The sequence below is a fragment of the Lepus europaeus genome, chromosome 22 (assembly GCF_033115175.1).
Source record: "Lepus europaeus isolate LE1 chromosome 22, mLepTim1.pri, whole genome shotgun sequence".
NCBI lineage: Eukaryota > Metazoa > Chordata > Mammalia > Lagomorpha > Leporidae > Lepus > Lepus europaeus.
In genome coordinates this window covers 22,312,877-22,331,712 of record NC_084848.1, presented here as the reverse complement: position 1 = coordinate 22,331,712, position 18,836 = coordinate 22,312,877, and the positions used below count along the sequence as shown (strand labels likewise).

Below are 18,836 nucleotides of genomic sequence, written 5' to 3'. Positions count from 1 at the left end.
CAAGAATTTGACCTATGTGTTGAGTAGCTTGTGATGAGAATAGTAGAAGAGAAACAAAGGAGAATAATTCGATCACAGGTCTCTTTCTGAAAGCATCAATGACCTGGCCCTGGCCACTGCATCTGGGGAGTGAACCAATGGATGGAAAATTGCTGTCTGTCTCTCTGGCTTTGAAATAAAATGAAAATAATTAAATAACAAACTTTAAACATAAATTAATCAAAAATTCAGATCAATATCTTAACTAATATACTTGGCATATGTTAACCAAATACAAACAATAACAACAAAAATCCAACAGCAAAACAAATACGGCGAAGTTCTCACTCATATGACCAAAGTTTGCTCACCTCCCCATCTATATTTCAGAAAACAGACACTGAGGAAATAGAAAACAGTCCTCAGCCCCTTAAGGCATAAGTTAGAAGTTGCATGTATTATTTCAAAGGGTTTCGCAGCAGAATACTAAATTGATCAGCACAGACTCTTAGGTGTCTTGGACTTACATCCTGCCTGTGCCACCAACTAGGTCTGAGTATATACAGGTCACTGTCTGTTCCCTTTGCTTCAACTGTAAAATAAGGACAGTGCTACCTCTCTTAGAAACATTAAGCAAATGTTGGTTGTTACAGTTTTTGTTTCATTGATTCTTTAAAAATATTGATTGGTTGATTGACTGATTTGAAAAGCAGAGTGACAGAAAGAGATCTCCCATCCATTAGTTCATTCCTCTCCTCAGTTGGCCACTAGCGCAAGGCCAGGCTGAGGCCAGGAGCTAGGAAGTCCATCTGAGTCTCACACATGAGTGGCAGGGGCTCGTGTACATGGGCCATCTTCCACTGCTTTCCCTGGGTGTATTAGCAGAGAGCTGGATCAGAAGCAGACTAGCTGGGACTGGAACCAGTGCTCTGATGTGGGATGCCAGTGTCCCAGGTATTATAGGCAGCAGCTTAACCCACTTCACTGTGAAGCCACACCCTCCTTCTTGTTTTAAAACTATCACAAATCTTTTGGTAGTGGGGATAGTAGTAACACAGTAGTGACACAATGGTGTATTTAGATTTATCTATAATATCCTAGTTCCTTTGCTCACCTTTGCCTCTTATGTACCACTCTATTTCTCAAGAATCATTTTCTTCTAACTGAATGTACCCTTTCTTTAGTGCTTATGGCCCAGATAGTCATTGAGTGGTAAGCCTTCTCAAACTTTGGTTACCCAAAAGTGTTGTAGACTTGTTTCTTTTCAATGATTTGTCTAAATATATGAATTTAAATTGACAGGCATTTTTCTTCCAATGCTAATCCATATCCATTGCTTTCTGGGCTCTCCTTAAAAGAAATAAATTGATTTTAAGATCTTTAATTTTATTCTGGTGTTATTTGGTTTCACTGTGATAAACCAAAGTGTATTTTTCCATTTAGGAGATTTTAGCATAAAAATTCAAATTTCTTGAATCCAAAAAATACCCAGAAATATTTTTAATCACCCCCCCCCATTTTCTCTACCATCTCCTGCAATACTTATTTGATGCATGTTGGACTGCTCATTTGATCTCTCAAAATTATTAATACGTTTTGTATTTCTTAAATCTCTGTGCTATTTTAGGAGTTTCCTCAGTTCTGTCCTCCACTTCATTGCTGCTCTCTTCAACTACTTTGTCATAATCCACTTACTGTTTTTTTTTTTTTTTTAATTAGGCTAAGTGACTTGGAGTTCCAAAAAGGTATTGACATTTCTGAAGTCTATCTTTGACCATGTAATTTTTTTCCCTCTGTTGTATCAAAAATGTCTTTATTTAATCATTTCAACCATATTTTGGCAATTTATTTCAGATTGTTCAATAATATCACATTCATGGTTTTCTAGAACCCATAGTTCTTGGAACAATTTTCCCATTGTTGTGGCTATTGACTAACATGGTGGATTGTTTTTCTATCGTGTTGTTATTTTTATAAGGTTATTTTCTAGTGATGTTGCTGTAGGAGCCATGTCTGTCTAACTCATGAATAATATTCTAGAAGAATACTCCAGCTTGTTATATCATTGAAATGCTATATGATGTTATACAACCTACTCTCTGTCTCTGAATCTAACTATTTCTCCTCAATATTTAACTTCGTAACAGTTGTTGAAGAGAGAAGGCCTGGTGTTGCTTAGAGAAGAGCACAGTAGATTTACTTTCTGTCCTAGGTTTTTCAAGCTACATGTCTTTATTTAGGGGATGCAAGTTTATTTATGTTTAGTATGCCAGGATTTCCTGCTGGGAGTTAAGGTACAGTAGGGCAAGCCAGCCATCATACTCTTTCCATAGCAATGAAGTGTTCTCCAATGAAAAATGATCTCTTAGATTAGAGGAACAGCAGCTGAGTAGGTGTTGCTATTAGCGGAAAAACACAATGTTTAGTATTTAAAATAGAAATGTAAAATTGTTAATATGTCTAGAGATAACTTATTCTGCCTGATGTAATGGGAAATAAAGTTCTCATGTAACAATACTGATTAATCTTAGTTTTATAGCAGTCTAAGAGTTTGCACCCCAATGTATGAAATTTCTATAAACAGTTATATGTTATACTCTTTGTAGGATCTAGGAATTGTTTCAGTAAGGCCAAAAGATCACATTTAAGTAAATGCAAAAGTAAAAGGCAAAGAAGAATTTAAACATAATCAGTGTCACTTAAAATTAAACTTGAAGGGAACTTAGAGGACATACTTGATCCACTTTCTTCAGGGTCTCCAATAGGCATCTACTGCTAATATATCTTTTGTGATAGGGATCTCGTTGACTTGCACATCATCCCTTCTCATTTTGTGCTGGCTCCAAATGTTGGAAGGTTCTTCCTTATAATAATTCACTTCTATGTTGTAAAGGATGTCCTCCCATCACATACAACAGAAATGTTCTCTACCACAGTAATTAAATGCACTCAGTACTATTCCATAAACATCCACTGAATGTCTCCTATAGGTCTGTGCCATGCTAAGTTTGAAATAGTGGATATTGTCACCTCCATTTTGCCTATGACAACCAATGAATTTTAGAGACTAGGGAACTTGTCCAAGGTCACAGCTAGTAAACAGTAGAGCCATGGTTTGAAATTAAGCTGGCTGGGCCTAGAACGAAGCTCAGATTCCCTAAATAATTTATTTTTGAATCATGTAAGAAACTCAGATATAACTCAGCTGATAATAACAGAATGTGACATGTGTTAACAGAGTAGTGCTTTAGGAAGATAGGAAAGAACAACTAATTCTGCTTGTCCAGATTGGAAATGGTAGATTTTTGAAGACATAGATATCATTGGTGTTAAAATATTGTTATCTTAATGTTGTTTCATCTATTTTTAGAACAGACTGTTCCTCTTATTTATGATATAAAATTACAATTCCGTGCTTCCTTGACCTTATCATGAGTTTTGGAAGGTGCTGAATCCTTAGTACTACTGAGAAGTATCCTTATTTCCCATCTTCCAAACATATCTGAATCTTCTTAGATAACATTTTGTACCTTCTGTTAGGAGAACATTTGTCTCATTCTCCTCCAAGATGGCTCTGTTAAGTGAATATAAGACATATAGTATTAAGGGGAAGGTGACCATTAATTTAAATTTCTGTCCCTCTATCTTGAATGATGTATTCTTCATAGAATATGAGTGGCAGGGGCCAGCGCTGTGGCACAGTGGGTTAAAGCCCTGGCCTGAAGTGCCGGCATCTCATATGGGTGTTGGTTCTAGTCCTGGCTGCTGCTCTTCTGATCCAGCTCTCTGCTATGGCCTGGGATAGCAGTAGAAGAAGGCCCAAGTTCTTGGGCCCCTACACCCGCGTGGGAGACCTGGAAGAGGCTCCTGGCTCCAGATCGGCGCATCTTTGGCTGTTGCAGCCATTTGGGAAGTGAATCAGTGGATGGAATACCTTCCTCTCTGTCTCTACCTCTCTGTAACTCTGTCTTTCAAATAAATAAAATAAATCTTTTTTAAAAAAAGAATGTGAGTGGCAAAGACCCTTGAGAAAGGTGGAGGCTCGAACTAAGATATTTATAGAATTAAATGATAGTCTTAGAAATTGGATCCAGTGGGTGTTTTAATATCTGCAGAATAACCACATGGAGTATACTGAACAAAAGAAAAGTCCTGAACTCTTCCATAATTTAATTAATTAACTAAAATTAAGTATGGTACTTATTTAAAACTAATGATATTATTTATTTAATGTTCCTCTGTTTGTCAATCAAGCCATTAGAGATAAAGAATGTGGCTCTCAACATGTGTTTTCTCCCTTGCTTTTTCTTTTTCCTCCCATAGAATACTGTTGCTGTGGTTTTTTTGTTTTTTTTTGGGGGGGGGGGGTTATACATTGAAAAAGTTGGCCCTTTTCTGAGCCCTTGAGGCTTTAACAATGGAAACAACAATGAAAGCTGGACTTAAGGTTTGCCTTCTTTAGGAAGCTCTCTGTAGATGATTTCTCCCTCCACTGATAATCTCCTTACTTTATCTTCTCTGCCTGTTTGAAGGAGTTCAAGGCCAGGTACATAATAACGAACATCCATTTATACTCTTCTTTTCAAATATATCTTCTCATGGATCCCTCAAAACCATCCCATAGGGTAGGGATTATTCATAATTACACTCCTGAGGAAACAGGTTCATAGAGATTGACATAACTTGCTGAAGCTCATGGAGCCAGCAAGCAGTCATCTTAGAATCTGAACTCTAGTCTTTAACAGTAGAGCACGTGTCACCCTATAAATCCCTTCAGTGGTTCGTCCCTTTCCCATGCTCTATTCTGTGTACTTTATTTAAGTCTTTGTTTTAGCACTTACTACATTGCATTTGGAAAGCTGTCTATATGGTTAGCATTCATGCTTTGTCTTTATTTGCTTTGGACTGATCATCTCTTGGTGTCTTGAACTTCACCAGAAGGATAAATTTAATGTTCATAGAGTAAATGCATTGGTGCACCAAAGTGGAAGACTGATACTGGATTATTTTTGTACTGAATCTCATTCAGTGGGTACATTGATAAAAAAATTTTAAAAATTATTGAATAATAATGAAATATTACCTAAATGCAAATTATTAAAGATTTAGAAGGCATTTCTTCTACAGAGAAGACTAATTCATTAGAATATTTAATATTTATTTTTAAGATTTATCTATTTATTTTAAGGTCAGAGAGGGAGAGAGGGATTTTCCATCTTCTGGGTTACTCCCCAGATGGCTAGGCTGAAGCCAGGAGCCAGGAGCTACTTTTGGATCTCCTGTGTCGGTGGCAGTGGCCCAAGCACTATGGCCATCTTCCACTGCTTTCCCAGGCATATTAACAGGGAGCCACATTGGAAGTGGAGCAGCCAGAACATAAACCAGCACCCACATGAGATGCTGGCATTGCAGGCAGTGGCTTTACCCACTATGTGACAATGCTGGCCCCAGAATTTGTTTTTTTGGGAGGAGAATGTGAGAAAAATAAGACATGGAAAAGAGAAGCAGCCAAAGAGTCTTTCCAGATCTCTAGGGACACTGGAACCTTGAGATTTCCTACCTACCTTGGAAAATAATTACTTAAAACAATGGCGAGTTTTTGCATCTGGTATTAGTTGGTAGACAGCATCCAGTGAGATGGGGAGCACCTAGGGGAGACTTTCCATTTTGTATTTTGGAATTTCTGGGGGAGTTTTTATGGACTTAATCCCCTGGACATTTGTAAAAACAATAGAAAACTCTCAATAGGGGTAACTCTTAAGGAGTTAGCTGGAGAAAAAGGATATAGTAATACTAATAGTTATTCACATTTATGGATCATTTTCTATGTGTCAGGCAGTTTATACTTACTTGATATATATTAACTATTTAAATCCTCAATACAAACCTATCTGATGGCTGATATAAATACACTCATTTTATGGATGCAGAAGGTGAACTACAAAGAGCCTGAGGATCTTGTCTACATATTTCATAGCAGCTAACAAGCAGAATCAGTATTGGAACATAGGCAGGCAAGCACCAGAGCCCAAGAGTGAAATTCGCATGCATTCTCTAATTATCCTCTAAATCATTGATTTGATCATTTACCCTGTAAACATATAAATGAGATTAATCTTTTAATTTATAAAACATGTTTATTTTACTTGATTCCTCAAAACTGAATAGAGATTTTCATGATGCTGTGGATGGATAGTTGAGATCTCTGATTCCCAGTCTAAGTTTAGAGAAGATTTAATCTTGAGTGTAAACTTGGTGAAGACTAACAGGAATATACATGTGCTAATCTCTCTGAGAACTGTCTTTGAGTAAAAGAAAAAAAAAAAAACCTGCTTCCATATTAAAATAATTCTACCTGGGGCTGGCAGTGTGGTGTAGTGGGTTCAACCACTACCCATGATGCCAACATCCAATATGGATTCTGAGTCAAAACTCTGATCCTCCAGTTCCAATCCAACTCCCTGCTAATGTGCTTGGAAGATCAGTGGAAGACAGCCCAAGTGCTAGGGCCTCTGTATTCCTGTGGGAGACCTAGAAAAAGCTCCAGGCTCCTGGCTTGGGTCCAGCCCAGCCCTGGCCATTGCAGCCATTTGGGGAGTGAACCAATGGATGGAAGATCTCTCTGTCTCTCTGTTCTTCCTTTCGTTGCTGTAACTCTGTCTTTCAAATAAATTTTTTTACAGATTTATTTTATTTATTTGAAAGAGTTAGAGACAAACAGGTCTTCCATCCATTGGTTCACTCCCCAGATGGCCGCAACAGCCTAGCTGCACTGATCCAAAGCGAGGAGCCAGCGCTTCAGGCCAGGGCTTTAACCCACTGCACCACAGCACCGGCACCAATAAATAAATCTTAAAAATTTTCCTTCTGGATTTTGAAAGAAGCTGGCTAAGAAATAATTTATATTTTTCTTACTATTAAAATATGCAAATATTCTTACAACTGTCCTAGTCCTTCTGATTAAACTTAGGAGATTTGGAAAATTTTCTAGAGATTTTTCTCAACATCCAAATCCGTGATATCCCTCTTGCAACCACAAGGAGGACAAGGGAGTAACTATGGATGTTTAGGAGAAGGATAAGTTAAAGAAACAGAAGCAATACATTCTCTGAACTATACATTTATACAAGAATGCCCTGTCTTTTTTTAAGTCAAATACATTTAGGAGTGATGTTTAAAAGAATAAAGTGTGTCTTTTAAACCCCCAAATGGAAAATATAATCAAAACTTGCCTTTTTCAGGATGGCTTTCTTAAATAAATGAGGAGAAGGATGAATTATGTAGCTATCAGTAAATCTACTGACATATAATAAAGCAAAGTTGGACTGTTTTACGGAGTCACTGGAACCCTTGGATATATTTATGGCCATATGAACAGTCACCTGCACGTTGTCAGGACTTTCATTTCTTATATGGAAAGTTTGGTTTTTGTATGCTTTTTTTTTGTTTTTGTTTTTCTCTCCCTAAACTGCCTTTTGGAGCCCAACGCAGAAGGAGAAAGGAAGGGTTTCTACTCTCTAATTATGGAAAAAGAGGATTTACACTGCAGGGCTCAGGGCAGAAACACAGTGGTCCGAAGCCTTCAGGTCCCCCTGGGTCTGTGAGGAGGTATTATTCCCTGTCTGCCCCACCAGCAGCACGACAGCTGCCTCCTGCTGGCCGCAAAGACTGACCAGGCAATCTGAGCTACACAGATTTTTAAAAGCTGCGTTTCTTTTAGAGAGTTCAGGTTCCAAAGAGTGTGATGAGGATTCTATTGGGTTTATTCAGGGGCAGCTAAGTGTGGCTGTGGAATCACTGACAGTTTTCAACTTGAAATCTTTGGTGAGCATAATGTTTGTACATCTCCTTCTCTTCCATATTAAAAGGATACTCTCATCTTCATCCTGTCACTGCACACTTGATTCCCAAGTTTTCTCACGCAAGGGATCCACTGGAGAACAGAACTTGGGTGAAAAGAGGGGAGCTGTTGATGCTGCTATAGGTGATGAGAAATACCTCTGCTGGATTTCCAGCTACAGGTACTATTTAGAATATAACATATAAATATATTTAAAAACGTATTTAATATGTTAGCCTAATGCAAGTACGGGAATTTGAAAAGAAAATTAACTAGAGGGGCAGAAAACATGAAAAAAATAAATATCTTATATCGGAGGAGGACATGCATTTTGTTGGGACGGAATGGAAGCAGTAAGATCAGTCTTGTCCTCTGATAAATGGTTTTAGTATTCAGCTGTGTCATTGAAAGAAATCTGCCTAATGAGGATTCACTGCTACTTCTTTAGACATTTTAAAAAAGTAAATAAATAAGTTTTCAGGGTGACAAGTAAAAGGAATGGTCCCAGGTGGATATACCAGCAGCATGTCCAGGCTTTGTGCTGCATTAAGGATTTATTTTCACTTTATTGCCTAGCAGAGAATTAATTGGAAAGCCTACCCGAGCTTCCCGTGCTCCTCAGGATGAAATCAGAAGAGTGTCCAATGCTCAGTGCCACTTCAGAAAAGCAGGAAAACATTAGGTGTGTAGGTAGTGGGCTTATCAATTCTGGAAAGCTTGTCTCTGGGGATCGATGCCACTAAAGTCAGATACACGTGCCATCAAAACTAATGGGGGAGAAGATGTGAGCCCGAGATAGGCATGATTCAGTGGGTTTGTTCATTCAGCTCCTACAACGTGCTACCCCGTGTAGCACACACAGGTTATGGAGGAAAACGAGACAGGGGCTCAGACTTCAGGGAGCTTACAATAGTTTTTGAGGAGGAAGACTATTAGCAAAACACATATGAAACAAATGCAGAAAGTGGGGATGACAGTGAGGAAAATGAAATGGATCATGGGCTAGATAGAATACCTCTCATGGGCGGTGGTGGCTCATTTTAGATTCAGGCCCGAGAGGGCCTCTGAGAGGGTGGCATTGAAAATGCATTGATCACGTTAAAATCCTGGGGGGGGGGGGGGGGGAGGGGAGCCTTCCGGAGAAGAGATACCAGCAAGGTCCTGAAGTCTTTAGGATGGGAAAGAGCGAGGCACATTTGAAGAGCAAACACGGAGATCGGGAAAGCAGAGTTTTAAGGGAACCGGAGAGCAAGGCCCATGCCCGGTCTTCTAGGTCCCTGCAAGGCCCCGATGCAGGCTGAGAATAATTCCAAGGGGCAGTGGGGATCCCTCTGGTGATTTGAAATGAATGAGAACTGTGTACTCTGAGAGAGGCTACTTCGGATATTAAACTCCCCCCTGATTTTCCCGAGAACAGCCTGAGACCCTAATCACGTCCTTAGCCATCAGCGATTTTCGGGTGGCTTTTCTAGTGATCAAAGAGCGTGCTGCCACTGTCAGGCGCCGTCTCCTGTAAGACCCCTCTCCCTTCACGAGGAGGCATTGTCCACATTTTACGGAGCAGAACGCGAGTGGAGTTGCTGAGTGTCCATGGGTGCATTGCAAAGGTAGGAAAGACCTTGACAGAGGGCCTCTTCCCTCTCAGGCTGTGGGCTTTGGGTCACTCTGCTGCTGAGAGCCAGGGCACTTAGGATGCCTCTGCGCACCAGTCACCAGACACAACGGGGCTTTAGGAGAAGTCCGACTTCAGAACTAGAATTCAGGTCACCAGCAGGAGCACCCAGTCTGAAATGGACTTGAGATTTGACTTTGCAGGCAGGCACATCTGGATGGGCAAGAGCTTGATCAGTTACAGAGACAATGCTACTTTCCCAGCATCTCCATGGGACCTCTTAAGCCCAAGGAGTTTGAAATGGCCATTGAATGCAGTTAGATATACAAGAAATGCTATGGGCTCCTTTTAAAAAAAAAAAAATGCCACCTGCATACAATATATACGCTATGATTTAAGCAGCAAGCGTTATTCCCCCAGTCTCCCCTTAGTCAATGTAATGGGCTTTTTTAACCAAGGTGAGTGGACAGGAAGGGACCAAAGCCAGCAAGTCCGGTCTGGAAAGGAGCCGGGTCTGGGAAGGTTGCCCGTTGGGTGTGCACCGCCTGTTCACCACGCGCAGTGGAGCGGCCAAGGCCACCTGGTCCGGAAAGTCATCGCTCCCTGGCCGAAGCCCAGATCAGCCGCCTCCTGGCGTCACAGATGGCCACTCCAGCTCCCCCCTGCAGGTGCAGCGCGGATATAAACACCGCGATGTCTTTGGTGCCCAGCGCCCTGGGGACTTCACCCACCTGGGGCAGCGCGTCGGAGGAGGCAGGTCCTGGAGAGGCGAACCACTCTTCGGGCGACGGCCCTCGCCCCGTCTAAAGTTCTTGGTCCAGGACAACTGGCGCGAGCGCTCACCTCTGGGTCCTGAATTCCAAGAGCCTCCTTTCCGCCACGGGTGGAAGCCGCCTCCTCGCTGGGCCGCCAGCCACGGAGCCTAGCACCCTCCAGAGTCCCTGAGCCACCCCAATCTCCTTCACTTTGCACAAGCAGGAAGCAGATTCCGCTCCCTTCGCCCTGCCGGTGGGGTCCTGGGGATTAACCCGGGGAGAAGTGGAGCGGTTCGCGCCGCCCGCAGCGCTCTCGCTGACTGAGGGATTTCTTTTTCTTTCTATCTGGAGCTACTTGGGCCTTAGCATCTTTTCCTCTCCAATTGTAAAAGGCGCCTTATTCGCGCGGGAGGGTGCTCAAGGCGGTGAAGCGTGTGTCCCCGGTCTCACCCGCGCGCGCTCGGGCCAGGTGCGCAGGGAGGGCGGGCGGGCGGGCGGTGTGTGCGGGAGGCTCGCGCGGGTGTATACGAGCGTGTGCTTGAATGGGGAGGGCCGGGATTCCGCTGCGCTCGGGCCCCTCCTTCCTCCCCGAGCCAGCCAGTCCCTCGGCAGAGCGCTCGGGCTGCACTGATTTGCTCTCGGGAGTGCGCTATTTGCATAGGACTTGCCCATTTGTGAATTTAGCTCCCCAACTCCTCGCTTCACTTCACCTGTGCCTGCCTGGGCCGCGCACTTTGCAGGCGCCTGCCCGCTCCCAGCCACCTCTGCCTCCTGCCGGGCTCCTCTTTCCGTGCTCTGCCCGATTGCGCCCACCCGCCTCCCTCCACCCCGTGCCTCTCGGTCAGGGTGGCAGCTCGGTCTGCGCGCTTCTTTGCCTCCGGTTTTTCTTCTCCCCTTTCTCTGGCTGCTGCTTCTGCTGCTGCGCTTCTTCTATCCAGTTGGGAAACCCAAGAAGCAGGCGGCTGCTCCATGGCGCTCGTCCAGAACTCGCAGGGTTAACAGCCTCCGCGCCAGCCGCCTAGATTCCCAAGGAACAGAACTCTTGCACCTGCAGCTCCTTTGAGCCCGGCAGTTCTGCATTACATCGCCTGGAAGTGGAAACAGAACGGGGGAAAAAATGTTCCAACTCCGTGGATGTTGGGGTAAACTAACCTGAGCCTCCCAGGGTCTCTGGCTGTCGGCTCCTCTCCCTTCATTTGCGCCTTCGCCCGGAGCGTGCAGCTCAGTGATCAGGCTCGAGGTGCCGGGAGCTCCGCAGGAAAGCTCGCGGGTCCGCCCCTGACATGTGTGGCATGTCGGGGCTCGCTCGGAGGTTTGCCAGACCTGGGTGGACTCTGGCATCCTAAATATCAGCTTCGGGAAAGGAGGGCTTGGCCTTTTAGCCTTTGCTTTTCTTTTCTTTCATTTTTTTAAGTAGTGCCTTTTTTTTTTTATCAACTGATTCATCATTATCTTGGAAGCGTTGGAAGCGCTTATTGTTTCTCTCCTTCGAAATTCAGGCAACTCTTCCTCCTATGATGGGCCCCTGGGCATCATGAACTTCATTATTCCTCATTGGCAGGAATTCGAACTGCCCATCTGTAGTGGTCCTGTGCGTTGACCATGCACCTGAGAATCCACGCGAGACGGAGCCCTCCTCGCCGGCCGGCCTGGACACTCGGAATCTGGTCCCTCTTCTGGGGATGTATCGTCAGTTCTGTGTGGAGTTCCTCTAATGTAGCTTCCTCCTCCTCCTCCTCTTCCTCCTCCTCCTCTTCCTCGCCGGGCTCTCACTCTCAGCAGGAGCACCATTTCCATGGCAGCAAGCATCACTCAGTGCCTATTTCTATCTATCGCTCCCCAGTTTCCCTTCGAGGAGGGCACGGTGGGTTTCTCTGCTCTTTATCCTTTTTACTGGGGGCATAGCAATTCCTTCACCCACTGGCATTTCAGGTAGTGTTGCCGGGGATGGGAGGCGAGCACCAAAAATTGAATTTAAAATGATGAAAAGCATTGCATGTGCATGAAGGAAAAAAAAATGTCCGCTATCTCTCAAAGGCTAGTGTTTTCTGCCCCTAGTCCCCATTTTTCTCTAAGGGGCTCTCCTGCAGGTAGCTCCTTCATTCTTAGCTGCAAACACCACTCTCTCCTTTGCAGCCTTCCAGTGGCTGCACACACCCCCCCCCCCCCATAAGGGCAGGCAACTTGTTCAGACAAGTCTGGAAGCTGCTCTTGGGAATGCATTCACTCACCTTGCTTTCACCCTTCCTAACTCCTTCTTCTTTAGGGGCTAGTCACTGGGAAATAGCAGACAGCAGGAACCAAGTCTTCTGCTTGAACTTGATAAAAATGTCTGAAAGTTGTCTGTGTAGCAAAGGTCAGTGGGGGAGTCCCTGAGTGTCAGAAGAAAATAGAATTAGCTAGTGGCCATTATGGTTCATTTTCACAGCTTTACATTTGCCTACATGTCTGGTGGAAAGAGCAGCTCTCACTGAACTTGTTCACCTAATCTTGTTCACTCATAGAGAAAGCATGTATGATAAGGCTAAGTACATTTATAATGTACCCAAGTGTGAAATATAGTAACTTTAATTCCAACATTTATGCAAACACTATTTCAATTAAAGATAGCAGGCATGGGCTGGTTCACACAAATCAACCCATCTTGAATGGCTATTGCGGGAAGAGATCTATGGCTCTTAAAATATATATTCAGTTCTGAGCAGACTGCCTTTAAAAGGATGATGTCTGCGGCTAAGCTTGGAGTTCGCTGTAGTAAACTGTTCTAAAGAAGGGAGCCTCTGATTTGTTTACTATGCACTGGATTCCGATGGTAGGAAGGATAGGTACCACAGAGGTGTAGAAGCAGAACAGCCCTCCAGAGCCTGAGCCCAGAGCCTGAGCGTGAACCACAGCAGGGGGTCTCTGCCTATGCTTGTATTTCAAAGACCCCATTCAGAAAGTTAACTCTTCCCCCAGCCTTCTGGTCCTGGGCTTGTGCTCTGTGCAGCCTGCAGCATTAAGTGGGAGCACGTTGAGAAAATGCCAGCACACACTTGGGCTCTTCAGGACTCCCTTTGTTTTATTTGATGGAGTTGTGAAGGTTGGTGGAAGGGGGTGCTGGGGAGGGGACAAGGCTTCATCTTGATGTGGATAGGGTTGCTGTTTTCTCTGTGGTTCTTTCCGGGTCTGGTGTAGACTCTCTTGAAAAAAGTAGAGAGAGCTATGACCACCAACCAAAAAGCTGTTTCAGTGAAATGGAAACTCTTAGCTCCCAAGGAGGAATGGGAGTGGGAAGAGGGGGATGGGAAAGGAGGAGAAGCGGAGTAGGAAGTGGGGGAACCCAGATAGCTATTACTAATAGCCATAATTACACGAGGAAACGCTCAGCGATAATTAGCTAAATTTTGCTAATTAGTGTAAATGATCAGCAGGGAGATGGAGATTATGCATTAGTTAGAGGTTAGAGGCTGACAGGATCTGGGTGGTTTTTGCTCAGGATGGAAACAGTTAAAAGCAGCTGCTATTAAGTGATGGAATTTGCAGAGCCGCACTACCTGGGTGTTCCTGGGTTGCTCTCTCTGGCTCAGCTACAGGGGCTGAGCCTTGCACAGGTTAAATGTGACTCCTCGCTACTTACCTCATTGCTTCAAGGATTGGCTGCACAGCATCCTCTAAATCTTTTTGACTGGTTCTCAGTCTGGTTTCTCATTAACCTGCATCTGATAAGATTCAGTGTGATAGAAATGGAGAACAAAATTAAGCAAATGGCCAGAGACCCAGAAAAGACCCTGCAATCACAGGACTCTCTGTAAAACACCGTGAACTCCATGGTCTGGCATTGCTCAGATAAAAAGACCCACAAATTAACTCTTCACGATCTTTTATTAGTCCTAAAATCTGACCCCGTGAATTTGGGATCTGGAGAGTGATTGTATCAATATCAAGTAGGTCCTTTGCATATTTAATTCGTTTTTAAGCTTGAAATCAAGAGAATCAGCAATCAAGATAACTCAACCTGACTCAAACTCCCACATTCCAGCCATGACCTTTTACTTCTCTGTTAAAAGGATCAGGAAACCTCACAGAGCTCTGCTGATGCACCTCTCATTCACACTTGGAATACACTTGTTTGCCTGTAGTCCTAGACGAGGGCGTAGCTCACAGCAATTATTTAACAAATCTTTTGATGGAGGTGGTAGGAGTCATAGCACCATGAAACTGATGTTTGTTTCTGATCACCCCACTGCACGGCTCTCCAGTGTCTGGGAAGAAGTAAATGCCCTTCCTTCTGGGAGAAAACACAAGAACCTTTTTTGAAATTCAGAAAGCTTTTTTTCTTTTTAACTCTCCTTGCTCCTCTTCCCATGTCCTGGAAGAAAAGTCCTCAGAGCTGCTGTTCTCAGTTGTTGCCATCATGACTCCCTCCACCCCCACCTCCACCTCATCTTGCCACCCCCCATGGGATTTACATTTAGTGGGTTCACATTAAGACAGATAAAAGAAACCGAAATCCCCTGGAGAGGCACTGCTGTACCCATATTTTCACACTATGCTTAATTGCTGTCTTCAGCAAACTGATTATGTTAGAGATTTGCCTGAAGTCTTTATCCCAGGGCAGCCCAGGGGGTGCTGAGGTCCTTCTGGGGAAACTAAGACCACACTCTCCTGGGGTGTTCCATGTAGTACCTGGTTAGGCCTGTATGTCAGGAGAGAACTAATCCCATTCTTAATGGGTATCTAGGGGACTTTTCCCCATTGTGCTGCCCCTTCTTGTAGATTTCCCAGCCCCCTTCATGCTCCTTTCTATTCAGCATCACTCAGACCACTTCTGTGCCAGGCAGTGTACAGGGAAAAACTAGGTAGACACTGTGTGTTCAGCTAGGGATCTTTTCAAAAATGTTGATTACCATGACGGCTAAGTGTTTCTATTTTAAAAAATGCAGGGGGTTTGTGTGTGTAGAATCCAGAGCCCTAGCCACATTTATTATTATAAAATCTAAATGTCTCATAAAATGTGTGTTTATATTCTTCTGTTATGAATACTATCTCAACAGGATATTTTAGGCATTGGTTTTACATTTGTTTTTTAAATCTTTATCAAAGTATAGGATAGTTTAGTGGTTAGGGACATATAAATAGTGAAATGTATTTGTTTACCAGCCTTCAGTTTCATAAGGGATTTCTGTATATTTTTGCCTTCTCTTTTCTTCCTTTATTTTTACCTTATAGAATTCTGATGTACATCTGCCTGAAAAATGTTTTAATATTTATAGTTTTAATAGAAGTTTTCTCTGAGGGTCCTAGCCATGATACATATTTTACATTTTATCTTCTACAAGATAGCAGACTGTCCTGGATCTTTAGAAATTTGGGACGACAAGTGTAGAACACAGAAAACTTCACTTTAAAGAGATCCCAGCACAATATTTGTTTGGAAGGTCCCTTGCTCAGAAGACAGTTGCATTTGTAAAGTTGCCCAGAGTCCTATTCAGACCACCTTAACAGAAGATCGGGTGGTGGTCCCACTTACAGCTCCTCAGCCAGGAGTTCTTCTCAGAAGAAAATAGCCTGCTGCTTACTTATCAAAGGGACCTGCCTCTGAACTTTTGCCACCACCAGGCTGGTTTTGTGGTGAGCTATGAGCACTTTCTTCTGCTCAACCAGCTGCTTTCTAACCACTTTCTTTCTGCCTTCCTTCTTGGGACTCTGGGCTCTGAATAATTCATTGTGTTGGTTGACAGATAGAATGATAAGATTTATATGTCTTTGGCCTTGGTGATGAATTAATTAAATTGGTTTTTCCTCTCTCCTCTAGATGCTTTGTTTTTCTTGTCTAAAATTTGCCAGCATGTGATAATTTGGAGAGTGACTTCTTCTTAAAAGGTCTCTCTGGGAAGATTGAGATAACCTAGTATAAGTATCTTCAGGAGTTTGGTCATGCATCATGGATCATTCGGTGGGGTGGAGGTGAGGGCTGCTATATTATAGGAAGAGGAGATGAGATAACAAGAACAGTTCCTTTCAGGAAAAAATAAAACCTTCACCAAACTGGCCAATGGGTGGTATTTCATAGCAAAAAAATTTAATTATTTTGCATTAGATTTTGAGTCTGGAAGAGGTGGCGTATTCCATTTTACATTTAATGAGAGAATTGATAAGAGCTCAGAATGTTTGCTTATCTCTGAAGGTAAACCTTACACTTGTTCATACTTAACTGCTTGCATTAGTTTTCTAGGGCTAACAGATACTACTGACTTGGCTTTAACAGCAGAAATGTATTTTTTTTTTTTTTTATGGCTCTGGAGGCTACAAGCCAAAGATCAAGGTGTCAGAGTTGGTTTCTCTTTAGCTTACAGAAGACGATTTTGTCATGGTGCTGCCATATTGTCTTTGTGCCATACACTTGCATCCCTGGTGCCTCTTTGGGTGTCCTTATTTCCTCTTATAGGAACACCCATTAGGTTGGACCTGGGTACACTCTAAAATTCCCCCTTTAATTTAGTCAACTCAATTTGCTTTAAAGACCCTTTCTGCTTATTATTTTATTTCATTTTATTTTATTTTTTTTTTTTGACAAGCAGAGTTAGTGAGAGAGAGAGAGACAGAGAGAAAGGTCTTCCTTCTGTTGGTTCACCCCCCAAATGGCTACTAAGGCCAGAGCTGTGCCCATCCGAAGCCAGGAGCCAGGTGCTTCCTCCTGGTCTCCCATGTGGATGCAGGGGCCCAAGCACTTGGGCCATCCTCCACTGCCTTCCCAGACCACAGCAGAGAGCTGGACTGGAAGAGGAGCAACCAGGACTAGAACCTGGCACCCCAACCGGGACTAGAACCCTGGGGTGCCGGCGCCCCAGATGGAGGATTAGCCTAGTGAGCCACGGCGCTGGCCTAGAGACCCTTTCTCCAACTATAATCCCATTTTGAGGTACCAGGGATGAAGGCTTCAGTGTAGGAATTTTTGGGGTGCAGCCTTCAGCCTCCACTCCTCCTCCTCTTCCTCCCCAGGAGGCAGCCCCTGGGAAAGAAGTAAAGCTCAGTCTTCAGTCAATCTTTGCTGAAATCACCCTTTCACAATGAAAAAGTAAAAAGTCTGCGGCAATGGTAGCAAATTCCAAAATTGATAAAATGGTGCCTCAAGAGGAAAATACCTATTTACATATGTGGGGAAAAAGAACAATAGTAGGTTTAGTTACAAGTTGTGTTTGCTTTTTCCTGGCTTGTTTTCTGTGACAGAATGCAGACCTAGAAGTGCAGGTGGGCTGATTCTGTCTGGCTGTAGACACGTGCTGCAGACACGGGGAAGTGTCCCCACGCTGGTCTGTGGGGAACTGGTGTCCTTCTAAGCCTGACCGTCCAGCCTTCTCGTTGGCTTATTTTATGAACTGTAGGTGTCATTCATTTCTTTTCCTAAGACACACCAACTCTTCACATCTCATCCTTCAGTGAGAAAAATCAGGTTTGCTAAGTATAAATGACTACTTGTTTGGCAACTGAAAAGTAAGTTTTTTGAAAAAGTATCAATTTCATTGTTTTTCTGCTGGATTTTGTGTGTATATGAAAGTTCATCCTAAAATACAAATGTGGGACAGCTTGTCTGACTTCATGACATGATGCTTGGGGTGAGATGATTGAGAAAATGTGGAAATAAAGCCTGAATGAGGTACTCTGGGGAAAGGGAATGATTTTCTTTGTTTCTGTATGCATTTATTTCCAGGAGAAAAAAAGGGATTTTGAAAATATGTGCTAACAAGGATAAAGCAGATCTCAAGGAGTTCAAGTGGGCAGTGTTGTGTTAGGTAGGCGCTGAATGACGAACCACAGAATTTAGAGTTGCAGGAAATAGGTCTGAGTCTCTATTCTATCATTTAGCAGCTTTATGAACTTGACTAAGTTTTTTTGTTTGACCAAGACTTGATTTCTGCATCTTTATACTAGAATAGCAATAATACTAGCTATTAGACTTACATCAGAGAATTGCCTGGGACATGAAACAAGATGTACTTTGTACCTTGTAAACCATTGTATACAAACTAAATAATTTATGAGTGATATTTTCATGATAATGCTGCTCTATTTCAATTCTTTGCACAAAGTTGAGCTTCAGTGTTGAATGTTTGCTGGTTGGTAGATTGAAATTAAAGAGAATGCATTTACTAGTTTGCCTCTTTTCTCTATCTACAGTAACACTTTTTGCCTCCTAGAGATGATTTCATTTACATACTCCCTTTCTGGGAAAGATGAGGAAGCTTTCATGTATATTTTCTTGTTTATGAAAATAGACAAAGATAGCCTGTGACAAAAGCCAGCTGTGACTTCTGATAACTGTCTCCTTAGGTAGAAATCTATACTAGACAACATTTATACTAGGATAACAAATTATAACAAGCTATTTAGAAGATTAGTAGCCTAGTGAAATGGAAAGAAATGCAAGGGATAGATTAAGAGTGTTTTGGATATGCAATTGGATTCTGTTTGCAGTAAACTTGTATGGAATTAAAATGTTCCTATGCTCAGAGTTTACTGAAAATTACAATTTTTAATCTGGTGTGTACTAGGAAAAATCTAGTATGTACTAGGTCTGTTGGGGGACAACCATCTTCACATCTGGAAATGGAGAACTTCTTTTCATGTCTTTTACTTTTACTTACCAGAGCTCAGAGGTTACGGAGAA

At 42.8% G+C, this 18,836-nt stretch overlaps 1 protein-coding gene across 9 annotated transcripts in view; it reads left to right on the top strand.

Moving 5' to 3' along the window:
• NRXN3 (neurexin 3) overlaps positions 1 to 18,836 on the top strand; it is a 1,693,693-nt gene that overhangs the window by 1,113,632 nt on the left and 561,225 nt on the right. For 4 of the 9 annotated variants that reach the window (XM_062181849.1, XM_062181852.1, XM_062181851.1 and 1 more), the window contains exon 1: positions 11,789 to 12,050. The exons of the other annotated variants lie outside the window; for them this stretch is intronic. In XM_062181849.1, the coding sequence (XP_062037833.1) occupies positions 11,789 to 12,050 (262 nt within the window). Of the gene's footprint in view, positions 1 to 11,788; positions 12,051 to 18,836 lie in introns of those variants that run through there. 9 annotated transcript variants of the gene reach the window in all.